Source organism: Halichoerus grypus, chromosome 2, assembly GCF_964656455.1.
Source record: "Halichoerus grypus chromosome 2, mHalGry1.hap1.1, whole genome shotgun sequence".
Classification (NCBI taxonomy): Eukaryota; Metazoa; Chordata; class Mammalia; order Carnivora; family Phocidae; genus Halichoerus; species Halichoerus grypus.
The window spans coordinates 126,959,957-126,982,782 of NC_135713.1; the positions used below are offsets into that span (position 1 = coordinate 126,959,957).

The following is a 22,826-nucleotide window of genomic DNA, read 5'->3' on the forward strand; positions in this document are numbered from 1 at the left end:
CCATGGATTCTATGTGCAGTATTCCCCTAGTGCTGGAGTTCTGCCATTCTCGATGATCCGTAAACTTGGTCTTGGCTGGCTGTTCTTGCTGATCTTCTGGGGGAGGGGCCTATATCCGTGTTTCCCAAGTGTGTTTGCCGGAGGCGGAATCGCCCCGCCCTTGCCGGTCTGGGGTAAGTTATCTGCTCGGGTTTGCTCTCGGGAGCTTTTGTTCCTTGCAAGCTTTCCGTACAGCGTTGGAGGACAAGAGTGAAAATGGCGGCCTCTAATCTCCGCCCGGAGGAGCCGAGAACTCGGGGCCCTGCTCCTCAGTGAGCCCCCCAGAGAAAAGCAGTCAGTCACTCCCATCTCCCCAGTCTCCGGCTACACTCTGTGCTCACCTGGCCCGTGACTGAGCATTTCTGTCTCTGGCGCCCGACGCCGTGTGGAGTCTCCAAACCTAGCAGATTCCTGCGGTGCGCTCCCACGCCGCTCCTCCCGGGGAGGAAGGTGAGTCTCCCCGGATCTGCCGCTTGTTGGGTCCCTGCTGGAAGAGCAGTGGCCCGACTGTGCCGTGGATCATGGTTTATGGCAACCCCGAACTGAGAGCCTGCTCCTCGGCTCCGTCTCTGCAGCTGGTTTCCCCGCTCCGATCCCTGGGAGCTCTGCCGCACTCAGGCACCCCCGGTCTTTCTGTGACCCCGAGGGTCCTGAGACCACGCTGTCCCGTGAGGGTTCCATTCCCCGCTTAGCCACTGGAGTGACATCCTTCAGTGGAGCAGGCTTCTACAAGTTCCGATTTTATGCTCGGCTGCTCTATCACTTGCCGGTATTGGCTGACGGAGCCCCCCCGCCGTCTATCTTCCCGAATATTACCTCGGGTTCACTTCTCTGCACATCCTACCTTCCAGAATGTGGTCGCTTTTCTGTTCAGAGAGTTGTTGCTATTCTTTTCTTCGATCTCCTGTTGAGTTCGTAGGTGTTCAGAATGGCTTGATCCCTTTCTAGCTGAATTCTTGGGACCGGTCTCCTACTCCTCCGCCATCTTGCTCCTCCCCTAGATGTAAAAATATTTATTCCCCTTATCGGGGCACCTGGGTGGCTCAGTTGGTTAAGCATCTCCCTTCAGCTCAGATCATGATCTCAGGATCCTGGGATTGAGCTCTGCATGGGGCTCCTTCCCCATCAGGGATTCTGCCTCTCCCTCTGCCCCTCCCCCCTTTTGTGCTTATGCCTTCTCAATCTCTCTCTCCCCCAAATAAATTTTAAAAATCTTTAGAAAATATTTATTCCTCTTATCATCAACAGACAGAAACCACACAGTAATTTGAACAAGGACTGTAAAGAATATTTTTTTTAAGAAATTAGGCATTGAGAAGGATAAAGGAGCTAAGGGAGAAAAGGGAAGGAAAGAACAAACCTGAAAGGGGGACTCTCTCCCCAAAACTGGATTTTAGAGCTTGTTGGAAATGTGTTAGCTGTAGCCCAGTAGATAGTGGAGAAATTCACTGGGTTGCCTTGCACCAGAGCTGGTACACAGTCACAGGGTCAAGGCTGACAGGGAGGGAACTGCTGAGCAGGACTGACAAGAGAACCTCCCCTCCCCCTGCTCGGGTGTGGTTAGGCCCTGAGGTTGGGGATTTGACAGACAGACAGAGACACAGACACACACAGACACACACACAGACACACACAGACACACACACAGACACACACACACACACACACACACTCCCTTCCCCCAAAGACAATTTTTCTATTGCATTGTTCTTCTACTAGCACCCTCTACTGACAGAACTTTAAATTTTTGGCAGGTAGAAGGAGAACATTGACTTGAGTCTAGACCCTTTATTACAAAGTAGATTTGAAACTGAGAGTGAATAGGGGCGCCTGGGTGGCTCAGTTGGTTGAAGTGTCTGACTCTTGATTTCAGTTCAGGTCATAATCTCAGGGTTGTGAGATGGAGCCCCAAATAGGGCTCTGAGCTCAGAGGGGAGTCTGCCTGGGACTGTCTCTCTCCCTCTGCCCCTCCTACCACTTACATGTGCCTGGGCTCTCACTCTCTAAAATAAATAAATAAATCTTAAAATATATATATATATTTATTTATTTGCAATTGAAAGGCAGTCAGTAATTGGCACAGTCCACTTCCTTGGCTACTTAGCTTCCATATCAATGCTTCTAAACACGTTTGAACTTCCATCCAACAACAAAAGAATTCTGTTTATACCTTACAAGATAAAGCTGTCCTTCATACAAGTGAAGAATTTCTTACCCTCTCCCCAAAATAATGAGAGGTACAATCCTAATAGTCATTGCTGGCTATATGAATTACATACTTTATCACAGTGCTTCTGAATATTCTGCTAACTAAAGACTACCTTGTAAAGTTTACTTCCAACAAATTATATATAAAATAAATATGGGGAAGAGAAGGACGAAGGAAATGGTTAACATTTACAGAAATATAGACATATACAATAAACGAAGGAAAAATATGTAAAGCTCCTATATTCCTTGTTGCTATGATTGGTCACAAGGTGGTAGTTGGTACCTCTGGCTTCCTTCTTTCACTCCCCATTCACATACTTTTGCCCTAAGCCAGCCTTTCATCTGTCCTGAGTTCTCTGCTGATGATGTGAACAAAACTTTGATTTCTGAAGGGTCCTTAAATGTCCTGCCTGGTGGTGGTGATGGTGGTGGCAGTTTTCCATTAACTTTGAATAGTAGACCTGGAAGTACAATGAGGAGTCTAAATGAATCTCCTAGGCTTCAGATGTAGTCCTCGTGGCCCCCATTTTGTGCAGCAACTCAATTTCCCCTTATGATTGGAATCAATCACTCAGGCCCTTAGAGTAAGTAACCCCTCTCCCTGCCTGTTGGTTCAGCGGCCAGGTGGAAGTATTTAATTTAGTGGAACAGTTGTGTTTCCTGGTAGAAGCAATCTTCCATTGGGCACTAAGTCTTAAAACCAGCAGAGCTCAGAGTTTTTTGGATGGGAATCAAAAATTCTGTGAACGACTTACTAGGTATATCAGTGAGAAGAGGCACTGTCCTCCACGACAGAAAAAATCCATTGTAAGTAATCTGCCTCCAGGTGACTGGTCCCCCCAAGGAATGGTGCCATATCAGAGTCTCAGCGTTGATCTCTGATGTTCGCAGGCTAGGTTCCCAACAGTAGCATTAGCAGTTGAGCCACTGCATATTCTGTCTCTGCCACCATGGCCACTTCATTCATGGGCCCATTGAACAAGCACTGGTGTAGCTGGAGGAAGAGTTTGATTCACTTCCATAGGGCATTTCATTTTGTTCCTGATGATTAAAAGCCTCCTTCACAGAGCATGCCCTTGAGGCACTCATATGAGACACAGGTATCTTCAAAGTCTGTGCCCATTCTGAAAGAAGTGCTTCCGCAAACCTCTTCCCAGATTTCTCATTAGCAGTCTTCCAATCCTGTTCGTTCCAGATCCCTGAGCATTCAACCACACCATTAGTAACTGTCCATGAATCTGTTTCAGTCAGTAATGCCGGCCATCTCTCAATCCAGACAAAATGGACATCTCAGTGTACTGTGAAGTTCTATTCCCTAGGAGGATTTTCCTTTACCACCTTCTTTCATGGTCACCCCTGAGTGACCTGTGTGGGCCATCCACTTTTGGATGGTACCAACATACTGTGCAGACTCACTGTTTGAAATAGGCTCAAGGTTTTTCTTCCTCAGTCAGCCGGTCATAAGGAACTGCCCAGGTGGGCATAGGCATGGATTGAGGTAGAGGAGGCACTCCAGTAGGAGTTGATGTTCAAGGAGTCTGATCTACCTATCTGCTCCTGGGAGCGCCTGGGTGGCTCAATTGGTTAAGCGACTGCCTTCGGCTCAGGTCATGATCCTGGGAGTCCCAGGATAGAGTCCCGCATCAGGCTCCCTGCTCAGCAGGGGGAGTCTGCTTCTCCCTCTGACCCTCCCCCCCTCATGCTCTCTGTGTCTCTCATTCTCTCTCTCAAATAAATAAATCTTTAAAAATAAATAAATAAATAAATACGTGTCTGCTCCTGGGTAAACTCAGCCTCTTACACAGATTGCTACTGCCCCTGCCCAACAGTTGTGGCTAACTATGCAGTTCATAATAGGAAGTTCAGGCGACATTGTCACCTGATGTTCTGTAGTTAGGCATTCAGCATCTCCGAAGGCCCAGTAGCAAGGCAGAACTTGTTTCTCAAAAGTAAAATAGATATTTGCAGAAGATGTTATGTTTGAGAAATCGTAGACCTCTACACTGTCATTCTCAAATTAGTGTTTGGGAGAGGCTCTATAGAGCATCCGTATTTGCCATGGACACTAAAGGTACCACTGGATATGCTGGTTCCTAAGGCCCAGATGGTACAGGGGCTTATACTCCATCTTGAATTTGCTAGCAGCCTTGGGGGTGATTCTGAATATGGGTCAAAGTAGCATACTTAGTGTATGTTACCTCTAGAATACAAAAACACTAACCAAGCATTGTGCCTCTCTTTTTGCGGTAGATGGCATGAGGGTACAGCAACTTGTATTTCAGCTTGGTGGGGATATATTGTCATGTCCCAAATTATGAAACCCCCAGAAACTTCATGGAGGGCAGGCCATTTGAAATTTTTAATGTAATTTAAATCAGTAAAATATATTTTTTTTAATTTACTAAAAACTAAGTAGATACGTAATAAATCAAATCTGAAATTTAAATGTCTTCTCAAATGAATTTCGTCTTTTTCTGGAGTTGAGTTCACTTTTTAATTGCCACAGTAAAAATCTAATTGTAGCTCAAGAAAGCAAGGACTTTATTGTGTGTGATTTTCAAATAAAATACAATGCATGTATTCATTTATTCATTCAAACATTAATTTATGGAGGAAGTATTATCTTTTTATAAGACAGTACCATTAAGACAAAAAAGACTGATTTACTTTGGATTGGGCTCTTTTGTTTGAAAAGGGCCACACTGCTGTTTGACATGGAAAGAAAGCTTACTTTGTGAGGCAGTTGTGGAAATGGATTCTGCAGATAAACAGGATTAGCTAGGCAAAGAAGAAGGGAACAGACATTGAAGTCAGAGAGAATATCTCCAGTACTGGGGCATTAATTGATTTAGTAAACATTGGAGTGCTTACGTGTGTCACCCACTCTGTTAGTCTTGGGGTTGTTAAGGTTATCCTCTTTAAATAGCACTGTCCATAGCTTTGTTCTTTTTTTATGGATGTATTTTTTAAAAGAACTTTTGACAACTAAATTTGTACCATTCAGAAGTATTGTCATCCATACCATTTAACCCATCTACATAGATGACTAACCACTTTTATTAATCTCTTCGTCAGATTTTTTTAAGTACATAATGTGAAAAAGAAATTCTTTTTTTTTTTTTTTCCATATTTCTGACCCAAACAGGAACACTGTTCCTTGGTTTTAACTTTATTGTGCAACATATGGGTAAAGTGCAGATAACCCAAATGTGCATTATCAGTGAGTTATTATAGATTAAACATTTGCCTAATTACTACCCAGATCAAGAAGTTGGACATTATTAACACCCTGGAGGCAGCCTGCAGTCTTTTCTCAAATTGGATTTCCTACTTCCCCCTTCCCCACCAAAGATAACATTTTTAAAAATTTAATTAGTCTTTAATATCTGTAGTTTTAGCCTGACTATATGCACACCTAAACACTGTAGTTTGGTTTTGTTCACTTTTGAACTTGATGTGAGTGTAATCATACAATATTCTTTTGCGTGTAGCTTCTTTGGCCCACTGTTAATGAGATTCATCCATGTAATTAGAGTTACTTCTTTCTTTATTAGTATTACATTGTTTGTATAGTTGAGGGCTATTACAAGTAAAGCAGCTGTGAACATTCTTGTACATCAGATGGACATGGGCATGCATTTATGTAGCAGAGAATTGTTGGCTCTCCAGATGTGCCTGTATTCATATGAACAGTACTCATATATTGTTGATTGCAAGTTATACTCTAAAGTGGATGTACTATTTTACACACTCACCAGCATTGTATGAGAATTTGTTGTTCCATATCCTTACCAACATTTAGTATTGTCGGGGTTTTTATTTTGACTGCTGAATTTCAGTTACTCTGTTGAGTTTCTGTACCTCATAATTTTGATTTGCATATTACTGATTGCTGATGAGTGAGTGCATTTTTATTTGAATAACCTTTTTATTTCCAAGTGTATCTTCAGATCTGGTGCCCATTTTTTAATGCATTGTCTCTTTGTTAATGAGACGTAGAAATTCTCTATGTATTCTGAATAAGAATCTGGTTATTTTTGTTGCAAATACTTTTTCCCTGTGTCTTGTATTGTTCATTCTCTTAGTAGTGCCTTTGGATTAATGAAAGTTCTTAATTCTAATGTAGATCAGTCTTTTTCTTTTTGTCTTCTTTGTTTAAGAAATATTTCTGTACCTGAAGTCATGAAGATATTTTCCTTTGTTATTTTCTAGAACTTTCCTTGTGTTCCTTTCACATTTAGGTCTGTATTCTACTTAGACTGGATTTTTGAGTATGATAATATTGCACAGTTTTCCATATGGATTCCTATATATCCTTTTCCCATTCTCATTCAATGCCACATTTTTTTAATAAACAAATATCCACATATGTGTGCCTTTTTCTGGGCTCCTGAACCGTTACATTAGATTTTGTTTGTCCCTGCTTGAATGTCACAGTGTTGTAATTACAGTAGCTTTATAGTGTGTCTTGAAGTTTAATAGAGAAACTGTTAATGAGAAACTGCTAAACTGCTTTCCACAGCATTGTACCATTTTAAACTCCCACCAGCGGTGTCTAAGAGTTCTGTTTCTCTCCTACACAGTCACCAACACGTGATTGTCAGTCTTTTAGTTTAGCTATTCTAGTCACTGTGAAATAGTTTGCATTTTAATTTTCTTGCTTAATGATATTTAGCACTTTTTCTTGTGTTATTGGTTGCTGCTTCCTCTGTATTCTTTTGTGAAGTATCTGTATAAAGTTTTTTTGTCTGCTTTAAAGTTGTCTTAATTTTTTTGTAGGAATCTTTAATACATTCATGATATAAGGTGACAGATTTTGCATACATTTTATCTCATTTTTGGCTTGCATTTTCGTTTTCTTAATTGTTTTTTATTAGCACCACGCTCTAGCCAACCGGGCTAACTGGTCACCCTAATTGTTGTTTAAACGGCTTTATTAAGGTGTAATTGATGTAGACTAGATTGCACTTATTTAAAATATACAGTTTGATAAACTTTGGTGTATGTATACACATGTAAAACCACCACTCTAGTATAGGTAATGAGCATATCCATCACCCCCCAAAAATTGCTCATGCCCCTTTGTAAACTTAGTATTTCATCCTTCCTATTCCCTCCCATGGTCCCCAGGGATTTTTTTTTTTTTGTCTTGTCACTATAGATTACATTTTCTAGAATTTTATATAAGGCGAAACATAAAATATATATTCTTTTCTTGGCTGGCTTCTCACGCTCATTAAAATTACTTTGGGGCTTATCCATGTTGTAATATGTATCTATATTTCTTTCCTTTTTTCTAAGTCACCATGCTGTACATTAGATCACCAGAACTTATTCTTGTTGCATCTGAAAATTGGTTCCCTTTGATTTTCATTGCTGTAATTCCCTCTCCCCTGAGTACCTGGCAACCACCATTTTAGTTTCTATGAAATCGAGTTTTAAAAAAAAAATTGGGGAACTCTACATGTGATACTGTATAGTATTTCTCTTTCTGTTTATAGTTTACTTCATTCAACAGAATGGCCTCACTGTTCGTTCATGTTCATCCATGAAATGAGAGGATTTCTTTCTCTACCACATTTTCTTGATCCATTCATCTTTCATATATTTCATTGCTTTTTATTGCACTATTCTTTTGTATGGATATACCACTCTTTGTTTGCAGTTCAACTATTCATAGACATTTGGGTAATTTCCTGTTTTTGATTATTTTGACTTGTGATGCTATCGACATTTGTATACCAGTCTTTATATGGACATATGGTTTCTTATCTTTTGAGTACATGGGAAGAGAATGGAAGAGAATGGATTATATTATAGTCTTCATGTGGACACATATTTTCATTTATATACATATATAAGTATATATGTATATTTATTTTGGAAAAGCTAGGTTGTGTGGTAGAGGGATATTTAACCTTTTAAGAAAGTGCCATACTCTTTTCCACAGTTGTCATTTTACATTCCCACCAGCAGTATATGAGAGAGCTAGTTGTTCCACAACACCTCCTCACAAACACTTGGTACGGTCAATCTTTTTTTTAGAGAGAGAGAGAGAGAAAGAGAGCATGCACAAGCGTGAGATGGGGATGGGGAGGGGCAGAGGCAGAGGGAGAGAGAGAGAATCTCAGGCAGACACCCTGCTGAGTGAGGAGCTGGTCTCCAGGGTTCCATCGCCTGACTGTGAGATCATGATCTAAGCCAGAATCAAGAGTCAGTGCATATTTTACCTGTGCATATTCAATTGTTCTAGCACCATTTGTTGATAAAACTATCCTTTCTCTGAATTACCTTTGTATCTTTGTTGAAATTTTATTGACTATGTGGGTCTATTTCCCAACTGTTTAATTTGTTTCATTGATTTAATTTTTTTCATTGATTTATTTTTCTGTGTTGTACCATTGCCATATTATCCTGATGACTCTGGCTTTATAATATGTTACAGAATGTCTGAGTCCTCCCAGCTTTGTCAAATTGTTTGGGTTATTATAGGTTCTTTACAGTTTCAGATGAATTTTAATTAAAAAAAAAAGCAAAGCCTGGGATTTTGATTGGAAATGCACTGAATCTGTAGACAATTTTGGGTAGTAGTGACATCTTAACAGTTGAGTCTTTTAGACCGTGAACAAGTGCATCACTGTATTTGTTTAGGTCAACAATGTTGTGTAGTTTTCTCTCAGTGGCCTTCCATAGTCTTCAGTGTTGAGATGTTGCATGTGTTGATTTTATATCTTGTAACCATACTAAATTCACATGTTTGTTCTAATAGCTGGCTTAGAGAATCTGTAGGATTTTCTGTCTATTGTCTGCTGATTTGTGAGTTGACTATTGTTTTTTTTTCCCCTAATTTAAACGCCCCCCCCCCCCCCCCCCCCCGCCCAAGCATTTCCTGCCTTACTACCCTGGGAAGAAACTACAGTACAATGTTGAGATGTACAGAGAGCAGACGAGCTTTATTGTTCTGTCTAGAAGGGGAATTGGGGATGGGAAGGTAGAAGCATTCACTTTTTAACCAAATATATTCATAGGTGTAAATTTTTTGCAGATGCTGTTTATCTAGTTGTCAGTTTGTAATCTATACTTTATTGCACCCTCATCATCAGGCAACCACTGTTCTGCTTTCTGGTATATAGATAACATTTACCACTATACCATATACCACAATCTGTTGTATAGTTCTTGGTATTTAAAATATTTCACTTAGCATAATGTTTTGGAGATGCCTTCATATTGCCATGTATATCAATAATCCATTTTGTAAAATTGGTCATTAGTATCCCATTGTATGCATATTTCACAGTGTGTTTATACATTTTACTGTTGAAAGAAATTAAGGTTGTTTCCAATTTTTTGTGGTAACAAATAAAGCACCTATGATCATTTCTGTACAAGTCTCTGTATGGACTTGTGTTTTTCTTCAGTAAATACCTTGAGTTCAGTGGCTGAGCTGTATGGTAGTCGTGTTTAACTTCTCAAAAGAACTGCCAGATGTTATGTCGAGTTTTCATTTATATTGCTACGACCAGTTTATAGAATTCACATTGTTCATTATCCTCTTCAGTGCTTGAGATGGTTAGTCTTTAATTTTAGTTATTCTGGTGTGTATGAAATGGATCTAATTGTGGTATAATTTGCATTTCTGTGATAACTGATACTATCAGCTTTTTTGCCTGTAGTTATTAACCATTCACAGATCTTCTCTTGTGAAAAGTTGTTTCAGTTCTTAAGAGATTGTCTCTTTTTTGAGTTATAGGAGTTATTTATATATCATGTATAAAAATTCATTACAAGATAGATCTGTTGCAAATACTTTTCCTGGACTGATTCTTGCCTTTTCATTTTTCAGTGGTGACTTCTTTAATTGTTACAAAGTCCCAAGGATGACTTTTTTTCCCCTTTTATTTGTAGTACTTATGTGTGCCAACAAATCTTCTATTCCAAGTTTGTAAAGATTTTCTTCTGTTTCTTAGTTTTCTTCAAATAGCTTTATTGAAGTATAATTTGCATACCATAAAATTCATCCATCTTAAGTTCACAGTTGAATAATTTATAGTAAATGTATACATTGGTGCATCACAGTTACAGATGACTTCCATTGCCTGAAAAAGTTGCCTCATGCTCTTTTGCAGTTAACGTGATCTGCTTTCTGTCACTGTCTACTTTTTGCAGTTATTTAAAAGTAGTCTTTGGGTTTTTGGCCTCTGTCAGAATAATGTTTTTGAGATTCATCCATGTTTGAGCATATACCAGTTGTAGCACACCCATTTTAAAAAAATTATTAAATTGTACTTCATTCTAGAAAGATACCACATTTTGTCTAGCCATTTATCAGAAGATGAAAATTTTGAAAAATAAGAGATTTTTTTATTCTAGTTTGGGAGTTTTTACAAATAATGGTGTTACCAAGATTCATTTGCAAGTCTTTATATGGGCCGTGTGTTTACATTTGTTTTTAGATATCCAAAAATAGTGGGATTGTTCTGTTGTATGAAAAGCATATATTTAACTTTTGAAAAGGACGAAATTGTTTAAAAGGTGACTGTACTGTTTTACATTCTGACCAGCAACATTTAATGGATCGAGTTTCTCTGTATCTTCTCTATCACTTGTTGTTGACAGTCTTTGATTGTTACTGTTTCAATGTGTATTTAACAGCATCTCAGTGTTATTTTAATTTGCATTTCAGTAGTCCGTGGTGCCTTTGCAGATCTTTACATGTGCTTGTTAGGCATTGCTATACCTTCTCTGTTGAATTGTCTGTTAGTGCTTTTCTCTTTTCATTTGTATTGTTTGTCATACTCTCAAGTTAAGAATTTGCAGTTGACTCTTGAACAGCTGATTGAAACATCCATGTGCATGTTGTAGTGTGGACGTAAGTTTTCAGCTCCTTTGGGAGGAGGAATCTGATTACTAGGTCATATGATAAGAGTATTTTTAGTTTTGTAAGAAATTGCCAAACTCTACCAAAGCGTCTGTGTCATTTCATGTTCCTAGACCAATGAATGAGAGTTCCCATTGCTCCACAACCATATCAAGCATTTGGTGTTGTCTGTGTACTGGTGTTAGCTATTGCTATAGGGTGTAGTGGTAGCTCATTGTTATTTTAATTTGCATTTCCCTGATGACTTCTGATGTGGAGCTTTTCATGAGCTTGCTTGCCATCTGTATATCTTCTTTGGTGGGCTGTCTGTTAAGGTCTTTGACCCATTTTTAAATTTTCTTGTTGTTGAGTTTTAAGAATTCTTTGTATTTTGGGTAACAGGCCTTTTTCAGATGGACCTTTTGGAAATATCTTTCTTTATCTGTGGCTTGTCTTCTCATTCTCTTGACTTTGTCTTTTGTATAACAGTTTTCATTGGTAATGAAGTTCAGCTTGTTTCTTTCATGTATCATGCCTTTGATTTTGGAGCTAAAAGGTCACTGACATTCCTAGAATCATTTAGATTTTTCCTGTGTTTTCTAGGAGTTGTATGGTTTTATGTTTTACATTTAGATCGGTGATCCATTTTGAGTTAATTTTCTTGATGAGGTGGTGTAAGATCTGTGTCTAGATTCATTTTTTGACACGTAGATGTCCATTATTCCAGCACCATTTGTGGAAGAGACTGTCTTTGCTCCACTATGTTGCTTTTGCTCCTTTGTCAAAATCAGTTGAGCATATTCATGGGATCTGATTTGGGGCTCTGTTCTATTTTATTGATACCTTTGTTTATTCTTTAACCAATACCACAGTGTCCTGTTCCCTGAACCTGTATGGTACGTTTTAAAGTCATCTAGTGTCATTCTTCTTTTTTATTTTTTTAAGATTTATTTATTTGAAAATGAGCAGGAGGGGGAGAAAGAGCACAAGTTGGGGGAGGGGCAGAGATAGAGGGAGAAGCAGACTCTTCGTTGGGTAGGGAGCCGGATGTGGGCCTCCATCCCAGGACCCTGAGATCATGACCTGAGCCAAGGGCAGACATTTATTAACTGAACCACCCAGGTGTCCCTAGTGTCAGTCTTCTGACTTAGTTCTTCTCCTTCAATGTTGTGTTAGCTATTCTAAGTCTTTTGCCTGTCCATGTAAACTTTAGAATTGGTTTTTCAATAATCGCATAACTTCCAGAGATTTTGATTGGAAGTGCATTGAATCTATAATTCAACTTGGGGAGAAATGACATCTTGACAACAATGAGTTTTTCTGTCCATGAACTTGGAATCTCTCTTCATTTGTCTAGCTCTTCAATATCTTTGATCAGAGTTTTATAATTTTCATCATACTGACCTTGTACATTATTCTGGTAGATTTTTACCATAGAATTTTCTATTTATTTGGATGCTAACGGAAATGGCATTGTGTTTTTTTTTTTTTTAATTTCAAATTCCGTTTGTTCATTTATAGTATATAGGAAAGTAATTGATATTTGTATATTAAACTTGTATACTGCAACCTTGCTATAATAGCTTATACCAGAAGTATTTTTGGGTTCCCTCCCCCCTAGATTTTGTACTTAGATAAACATGTCATCCGTGAACAGGATAATTTTATCTTTGCCTTACCAACCTTAGACCTTTTGTTTCCTTTTCTGACTGTATTAGTTAGGTCCTCCAGTATAATGTTGAAAAGCAGTGGTTGAGAAGGGGACATCCTTGCTTAGGTTCTCATCTTAGTAGATATTAGCTATTCGTTTTTGTAAATAGTCATAATCAAGTTGAGGAGGTTACCCTGTACTCCTAGTATACTGAGTTTTTATCATGAATGGGTTTTGGTTTTTGTCAAATGCTTTTTCTGCATCTGTTGGTATGATTGTGTTATTTTTTTTTTTTAACCTCTTAATATGATTGATTACATTAATTGATTTTTTTTGAATGTTGAACTATCCTTGTATACCTGAGTTAAATCCTACTTGGTCATGGTGTATAATTCTTATACATCCCAGCCCTATCAGAGTCTGGTTCTGATACTTGGTCTATCTCTTCCATCTGTGTCTTTTGTCTTTTAGTATGCCTTGTCACTTTTACTTGATAGCCAGACATGATGTACTGTGGTAAAAGAAACTGCTGTAAATAGTCTTTTAGTAATATTCTGATAAAGTATGGGAGGAGGGAAAGCATTTTGTAGTCCTGTGATTAGATCTTATTTTTTTGGTGAGCCGTTACCTCTGAAGTATGAACTTTACATGTATTCCTCAGTTTCTCCCCCGTTCCCCCACCTTTTAGGTGGGACAGGATTGCTAGAGTGGGTGGGAGTGGGATATTTCCCTTTCTTCTTATGGAAGGCTAGAGCCAACTTGAGTCTCTTAGACTCTCATGGGCAGACCTTGTGAAGAAGAACAGAATGCTGTGGGATGTTTCAAAATGGTTCCTTTTCTCCCTTCCCCTGCCAGAAGTACAAGGGGCTTTTTTTATTCTCTGTGAGAACCTGGTAGAGATCAATGAAGTAAAACTCAAAGTATGGGGACCCTTTCATGGATTGTGTCTCTCTGAAGTTTTTAACTCTCAGAGTTGTCCACACTGAGCTTCCAGCAGTTCCTCAATTACAGCTCAATTTTCCTTACCATGGCACTAGATCCTGCAGCGATTGCTACTCAAAGTTGTGTTTTTCTGGACTTCTCTGTCATTACATTCAATTTGGGGGCAGCAGTTTGTTCTTGTTACCTTACTTCTCGTACATATCAAGAAAGGTTGGTGATGTATTGGTTTGTTCACTTTTTTACTTGTTACTAAGACAGATGGCGTTTTCCAAGATGCTTACATGCCAGAACAGAAACTGGAAGTCTGGAAATACTTTGAATCTGTAGATTATTTGAGGGAGACTTGAAGTCTTAACAACATAGCATCATCAAAGATGTAAATATATGTAAAAACAGTCCATATTTGTAGATTGGATGATGCTGTGTTGGATGCTATGCTATGTTGTAATTCTGCATTTTTTAGTGTATTAGTCCATTAGTCCAACTATTCCCAAATATTTTTCTTTTTGATCCTACTCTGGATAGCATTGCATGCTTAATTTCATGTTTATTTTTTTCATTGCTAGTGTATAGAAACACAGTTGATTTTACATATTGATGTTATGTCCCGTGGCCGTGGTACACTCTAAGTTTTCTAGGAAAGTTTATGGGTCCTTAGAGTTTGCCACATATAGGATGGGTCATCTCTGGTAAAGACATTTTACTTCTTCGTACCCATTCTCTGTGCCTTTAATTTTCTTTTTCTTGTGTTATTATACTGCTATAATCTCTAGTACATTGTTGGTTCGAAGTGGTGAGAGTGGACAGCCTTGCCTTGTATTGTTGCATATTGTGTGCATGTTGTAATCCTTAGGTGAACTATTAAGAATTTAATAGGATTTAAAGAACATTTAAAAATCATCACAGAAATTAAAACAGTAGACTAAAACTGCTCATCAGAGATGATGGCAGTAGTGTAGGAGCAGAGGGACAGAAAGGATGGGGCATTTACAAAGTAAGTAGGAAAATCAAACCATGTCAGTAATTTCATTACATATTATGGTCTAGGCACTCTAGTTAAAAGATGCTTTATCAGATTCTGTGACAATCCAAGATCCAATTATATGTTGTCTTTAGGCAGTACTTAAGGTTCAAAGCACAAATACATTTAAAGTAAAAGGATAGAAATAGATATAGTAGGCAAGTTGTATTCATAAGAGAACTGGAGTGGTCATATCAACATCAATCAAAATCAACTATAAAACCCAATATGTGACTAGAGACTAAGAGCAAATTCTCATAGTTGTAAAACGATGAATGTATTAGGAACATAAAACAGTTTGTACTGATAGAGCCCTAAAATACTAGAAGTAAAAACTGACAATTGAAAAGATCAGTAGAAATTGAACTCTTACAGCTGGAGATTTCAAAACTCTATCATCAGTAGAACCACTCGATTGAAAAATTAGTAAAGACAGATAGTTTGAGAAGTACTATTACCACTTTGATACTTTTTTTTTTTTCAGGCTTATAGATCATTTTCCAGGATAGAGCATATTCTAGACTATAAACATCTTAGTAAATTTAAAAAGGTTGAAATTACTCAGGGTTTATTCTCTGAGTATATTGGAATTAAATTATAAATGAATTCCAGGAAGAAATATGAGAATTTAAACAAAACATTTGTAAATGACCCATAGATCAAGGAAAAGTTGACAGCAGAAATTAGAAAATGTTTTGAAATGAATGAAAGTGAACACATAACAAATACGAAGATTCCCCTAAAGGGGGAATTTAGAGGGAAATTTACAACACTAAATTTATAGTAACTTAATGAGAAAGGAAGAATGGTCTCAATTCAGTCACCTTAAGTTTTCATCTTAATAAGAATAGCAAAGTAAATTTGAAACAGACGTAAAGTTTGAGTGGAAATCAATGAAATAAAAACCAGAAAAACAATAGAAAATAATCAATGAAAGGAAAAGTTGGTTCTTTGAAAAGGTCAATAAAACTGATAAACTTTGGGATAGACTGATCATTTAAAAAAGAGAAAGCACATATTACCAAAATCAGGTATGAAAGAAGAGATATTAATATCCTACAGAAGTTAAAAGTATTTAAAAATTTTATAAGCTACTTTATAACAGGGCAAATCTTACAAAGACATACATTACCATAAATAGGCTGAAAAAGAAACTTGGAATATATTTATGAAAAAGTAAAGAAATTAAATTGATAATTACATTTATTCCCACAAAGAAAAGGCTGGGCCCAAATGGCTTTACTGCCAAGTGTTTTCAGGTATTTAGGGAAGCATTGTTATTTATCCTGTACAAACTCTTCTGGAAATGGGGAAAGAAGGAACACTTAAAACCTATTTTATGAGTCCAGTATTAATCTAACACTAACACAGACAAAAACAACACAAGAAAAGCAAACTACACATTGTTATCTTTCATGAGCGTACATGCAGCAGTCATTAACAAAATAACAGCAAACCAAATCCAGGTATATATTAATAAAGTATTAGAAACTGAGTAAGTTGGGGTTATCTTGAGAATGCAAGAAGGCTTAGCATTCATAAATCAACTAATACAGTATGCTGTATTAGTAAAATAATGGACAAAAACCATATTCTTTCAGTAAAAAAAGAAAAAAAATTGAAAAAATCTAAAACCTGTTCACGATAAAGCTTTTGAACATACTAGACATAGAGAAGGCAATTTGCTAATTCTGATCTAGGGCATGTAGCTAAATGGCCTAGAGATTTCCTCTTGGTGGTAAAATGGGATACTATAGGCGTCATCTTAAGTTCTTTATTTTCTCTCTTAGGAATCATACGTGTTGAAACTGTGTTGTTTTATATATTTTGTATGAGTTTTCTCATTTTTTTAGGTAGGAGAATAAATCTGGTCCCTGTTACTGTATCTTCAATGAAAGAAACTTCCACAAATTTACTTCTAATTTTTTATGCATTAGATGCTATTACAGTTTGGGGGAAAAAATAGTTATAGTGCTTAAGAAAAAACAAAAGTGATTTTTTTTATGTTCAGGAGTGATTTATTACATTTAGACATTAAGATTTTGTTACAAGACTGACATGCTGCCTACTGCACTAAGGAGGTACCTTAGGATTTTGTTATGAACTAATATTTGTGTATAACATTATACTTTGTGAAGAATTGACGTTTTTAGAAAATTGAGCCTTTTCATAAAAGTACATGATAGGTCTCTTCATTCAGTCACTCTAGTCTATAAAATTATATAGTGTTTTATAAATGACCTATATTTCCTCATTATGTTTACTTTTTAGTAGTTTATATTTTGGTTGATTAGTGGAGTTTCTTTTTAATTTGGTTAGTTTGTAGTTATATTTTAGATATTTTATAATTGGCCATGGTACTTAATTTTCATTGATGTAATATTTTAGATTGCTTTTTACAATTTAAGTGTGGTCTCCATATGTTAACATTTTGTGTCTTAAATAATTAGCAAGTATTTTATTAGCAAGTATTTTATCCTATCCCTCCATCCTTTTAAAACATTCAGTTTCTCTTTTAAAATGAAAATGTTATGTTTTTCCTATATGAATGCTTCCTTTTTTGATTGCTGAGAAGTCTTTCTCCCAGGTGAAGAATACAGAAATATATTTTCTTTTAGAACTAACCCAGTTACAGTTTTTTGAAAGAGGTAGCCAGGGATTCCCCAGCAGTATTTCTGAAAAATAAATCACATGTGTATCTTAGTATATTTATTTATATATTTAAATGTGGATATATTTTTAAAGTTCTTTTTATCTTTTGTTGATTACTGCTCCCAAAATATTATAATAATTTATTTTCAGAAAATATTCCATAGTTAGGGCTTCATTCTTTCTTAGGTGTTTTTATGTTAATTCAACATTATACCAAATTCAAGGTTTGAGACTAGGCGAGTATCCTAAACTATAAAAGTTTTAGAGAAGAGTTAAAGGCAGATATTTTAAAAGATTTTTCACACAAAATATGTTGAGATCAGTTATATCAGGGTAAATATGAAGAAAGATATTTTGGTTTGTTTTTAAGAAAATCTTGTATAAGTGATAGGATTGTAATTTTTTGGTTAACATTTAGGGTTTTGGGCGGGGTTGTTTTTTATTTTTTCCTATATTGATATATTTTATCTATAATTTTTGCTAAAGAAATTGTTCTTTTGTTTTTATAGTTTTGGTAAGCAGTTTGGAGGAAAAAGAGGATGTGATTGTCTTGTATTAGAGCCTTCAGAAATGATTGTGGTAAGAACTTTAAAGAATGCTGAATTGTTTTTTTGATATGCTTCAGTTTCAACTTTAAATGTAGTAGGATTTTAAACACTCAAGGAGGTTCCATTACTGTGACTTTTAAAATATTGAGTAACATCAGACCTATACACCAAATTTGATAAGTTTTTATCTACTTTAAATTTTTTCTGATCCTTGAGAGGATTTAAAAAGTGATATAATTCTGTATATCATGTTCCAAATTTGGTGATTTCTTTTACTACTTCTACCAGAAATTTTTAATGAAGGCCTTATTAGAGGCACCCTGACTTTTCAAGTGTTTTCTCTTTTCCTATTCAATTTAGTTAATAATCTTTGAACATCCATATTCTGTGTGCTGAACTTGAGGGAAAGAGAGAAAAAGAGACACATAGTTATATCCAAGTACAAAATGGTTTAGATCTTAATATTTTTACTTTAAGAGTGTAATTAAGGAATAATTCTTGTTACTAAGAAATCTAGGTAGTTGATGTAACATTAGAAAACCTCACTTTATTCTGGTTTTTTTAGCATTAAAAGAACCAAGAACATGGGGCGCCTGGGTGGCTCAGTTGGTTAAGCGACTGCCTTCGGCTCAGGTCATGATCCTGGAGTCCCGGGATCGAGTCCCGCATCGGGCTCGCTGCTTGGCAGGGAGTTTGCTTCTCGCTCTGACCCTCCTCCCTCTCATGCTCTCTGTCTCTCATTCTCTCTCTCTCTCAAATAAATAAATAAAATCTTTAAAAAAAAAAAAAAAGAACCAAGAACACAACTTTGTTTTACCTTGTTCTGAGATGACCTTACTAGAAAAATTGCTTATATTGAATGGACTCATTGTCCTGCTAGCGTCTCATGTAGATGATCATGTCATCTGATTTGATTTTAAATTATTAAGAAGTGAGGTTACATTCTTAATTATGCATTTTAATGTCAGGGCTCAAAGCTTCACATCTTCACATAGTTTGTTTTCTCTTCTCCAAACTGGATCATCTACATTATCATGCACTCAGTGTCATAAATTTCATGTAAGCAGAAGAATTTTTTGCTCCTAAAAGGCAAAAATTATGTCTTACTCACTTTGTGTCTTCCATTGTATTGCAGAGTGCTGCCTGCATAGTAAGTATTCAGTGAATGTTAATTAAATTGAAGTTTGTTCAAGGCTTGGACTGTGTATTATGTTTTTTTTCTTTAAGTGTTGCTATACATAGCATATCCAAATAAGTCCTCAGAACTCTCTCTTCTAAATAAATGTATTGAGGGGCATTGCAAGAAAACTGCCTCAGGCAGTACTAGTTTTCTCATTTATTTGTCAGTTGATGTATTTTGTATTTTTTGTACTTTATCAGGAAAGAATAGTGCTTTTTACTGCAGTATTCTCATATACATTGTTTTTTTGTTGTTTAATTTTATTGTGCTAAAATACACAACATAAAATTTACTTAATCTTAACCATTTTTAAGTGTTCAGTGTAAAGTTATTATTTAAGTAGAAATTAATCACTCATAAATTATTAATTTTCCCCTTAATTTAAAGGGAAAGCTGCTTTTCTGCCCAGACCAGTCTCTAAGGAGACCTGCTTGCTTTTAGTGGGGGACAGTGTTTAAAGCCAAGATAAGGCTGCCCGTTGTTTTCATTGCTCTAGGTGCCTTTTTGCTTAGAGGGCCTCTCAGTGAACAGAGCTAGAAAATACATATGTGAGTGTATGTATACCCACACACTTACATATACACGTCTATATTTATTTTTCTGTATCTGTGTTTAAAACCCAGAATTTATTCTGGCCTTTCTTCTTCGCTGCTTTCTTTCTCTAACAGAAAACGTGATTTCCATTATCATCAGTGTATTTACTTATCCAGAGTAGTTGAAGAATTCCTTGCCTGTAACACTGTAGAAAGTGCTGCTAGCTAGAGGATTAACATGCACAAATACACATATTTTAAGTATATATAACTCGTTTTAAGTATATATAACTCGTTAAGTATATGGTAATTCATTATAATTTAACTCTATATCAAAGTATAAAATGTTTCAGTCACCCACCCTAAAAGTAAGGAAATACTCAGAGAAACATTAGGAACCTGGCAAAAGGACAGAAGAACCAGATTAAAGGGACTCTTGTTGGCTAAATCTGGGACAATTTGAGAATCCACATAAAAATTCATAGTAATTAATGGTACCCTTATATATAAGAATTTATAATATGAATCATATGAATGAATGAATGAGGAAGAAGGAAAAATTCTTCCTGATAATTGAATGCAAACTAATAAATATAGAAGAAATGATCTTAGAAAATCATTAATGAAGGCGAAAACTTGTGGGCCACTGTTTGAGAAAACAATATTTACATAATCTCAACATATCTCCCCACAAATCATTTATGAAGAGAAAAATTCACAAATTTTTATTGGGGATAATATGGAGGATACCACTATAATGAAAATCATTGCTACCACCATCAATATGGGCACAAACTGATAAACTACTACTTCTAATAGAATGAGGACAAAATATGACCTTTGTGATAATTCCTGTGAGAAATGCATACCTGAATCTAGTCATTAGAAAATACCAGACAAAACAAATTGAAAACATTTTACCAATTGACTAGCCTGTACTCTAAATATTCCAGTATCAAAAAACACAGAAAAAGACCAAGAATTGTTCCAGATTAAAGGCAAAAAGAGAGACATAACTAAACACAATACTTGATCTTGTATTAAATCCTGGAATTGGAAGGGCATTGTGGCTATAAATGATGCTTTGGGCATAGTTGATGTAATTTGAATATGGACTTGTGGATTAGATAATACTGAATTCCCTGGTTTTAAGAACTCTACTGAGGTTATATGAAACAAAGTCTTTGTTATTAGGAAATACATGTTGACACATTTTAGGGTCAATTTATGCTCCGATGTTTCAGAAAAAATTTGCTTATGTGTATATAAAAGCTTTGAAAATCACCAAAAAATCACATCAAGTTTTTTATGGTTTGTTTTTTTTTTTTTCCTTAAGTGAGGTCTGTGTCCAATGTGGGGCTTGAACTCATGACCTTGAGATGAAGAGTTGCACATCAAGTATTTATTGATTGACTGTTGGCTGGTAATTTTTGAATTCCAAAACCGCATTTCCTTGGTGAGCAGCATAGTAAAAAAAATGCTTTATAAGTTATAGGAGAAAATTATTTGCAATAGCTTTAAGATTTTTATTTTTGAGATTTCTGAAGGATTTTATTGTCAAAATGCCATGTGATTTTTTTTCTTTTTTTTAGCTTTTCAACATTATTACATCTTTTTTTTTTTTTTTTAATAGGCCGCATGTCCAACGTGGGGTTTGAACGCATAACCCTGAGATCAGTGGTCGCATGCTGTACTGACTGAGCCAGCCAAGCACCCTGATACTACATCTTTTGACATATAAAAATGTGTTGATATTTTGTATCAGTATAAATCTTTGGTACCTCAGTATTTTTTAGCTGAAATTATTTAGAATTCATGAAAGAACTTAATCTGAGTGCATGAAGTTCTTTCAAATGGTTTTACTATGTATGTATGTGTACAAATTTTAATAACGCCACTAGTGATTGGGAATGCCTGTTACTGAGCATCTTTCTGATCACCTGATACGTTAGTCATCTTAATCTGACATGTTAAAAGGAAATTTCCTTGTTTTGTGCATATTTTCATATGCCTTATAGGGGATTTGTTTTTCTTAATATTCATATGTCTTGTCCATTTTTCTAGTTGGATTTTTTTTTTGTAATTATTTATTTTAGCACAGTGGGGGAGGGGCAGAACAGGAGGGAAAGAGAGAGAGGGAGAACCCTAAGCAGACTACCTGCTGAGTGCTGAGCCCAACGCAGGGCTCTCTCCCAGTATCCTGAGATCATGACAGGCCAAATCAAAAGTCAGACTCTCCAGGTACAATGGATTATTTTTTTTTCTTAAGAGCTTTTTGTTAATAAATGAGCCCTTTTGCTTATAGGAGACTGTAAATAAATCATTTTTTCACTTCAGCTAAAATAAATTTTGCATTAAGTTTTTTTTTTATCTATAGAGTTTTCCTCTTAAAAGTTTCTGGCTAGTGTTCATACTTATTATTAGAAAGACCTTCCCCATGATGATATTACTGAACTTTTAACCTTTATTGCTTTATAGAATTTTTTTTTTAAAGATTTGTTTTAGAGAGTGTGCTTGCGAATAAGCACTACTGGGAGGAGGAATAGAGGGAGAGGGAGAATGTCAAGCAGACTCCCCACTGAACGCAGAGCCAGATACAGGGCTCGATCTCAGGACCCTGAGATCATTACCTGAGCTGAAATCACAAGTCGGACACTTAAATGACTGAGCCACCAACAAACCCTGCCTTATAGAATTTGTTAGTTCCTTACTTTAACTTTTAGATCTCAACTCTTCTGGGTAGCTGAAGACAGTGGTAACCACTTAACTACCTGTCTCCCAACATTTCCTTCAAAAGCAGTACAGAGCTACAAGAAGAGTAAAAGAAATCTATACATAAACTATGTTCATGGCATAAGTTGAAGGCAGAGAAAACCAAATTTTGAAAATAATTCTAAGTAAGGGGAGAAAACCCACCAATTCTCAGTATATTATCTCTCACACTCTTGTCTTTTCCCAACCCTCAGCAAGGCTTTGTAGTGAGCAAAATCCAACCAAGCAGATTTGCAGAAAACACACAAGATGGAAGCTACCAAGTGGACCTAGGGTTAACCTGCACTGCCACTCCACACTAACTTCAAAATTGTGGGTGTGTATGTATGATAAAGCAGAACACAAACTATAGGGAAGTCATTTAAAATGGAATGATTTACATGATTTACATCATCTTCTAAATGTGTATCTTCAGGG

The 22,826-nt window shown here is 36.4% G+C and overlaps 1 protein-coding gene across 6 annotated transcripts in view; it reads left to right on the top strand.

Moving 5' to 3' along the window:
• Positions 1-22,826, top strand: part of RAPGEF6 (Rap guanine nucleotide exchange factor 6) — a 199,644-nt gene that overhangs the window by 36,578 nt on the left and 140,240 nt on the right. For 5 of the 6 annotated variants that reach the window (XM_078067544.1, XM_078067545.1, XM_078067538.1 and 2 more), the window contains exon 5: positions 17,886-17,955. The exons of the other annotated variant lie outside the window; for it this stretch is intronic. In XM_078067544.1, coding sequence (XP_077923670.1) covers positions 17,886-17,955 — 70 coding nt within the window. The remainder of the gene's footprint in view (positions 1-17,885; positions 17,956-22,826) is intronic. 6 annotated transcript variants of the gene reach the window in all.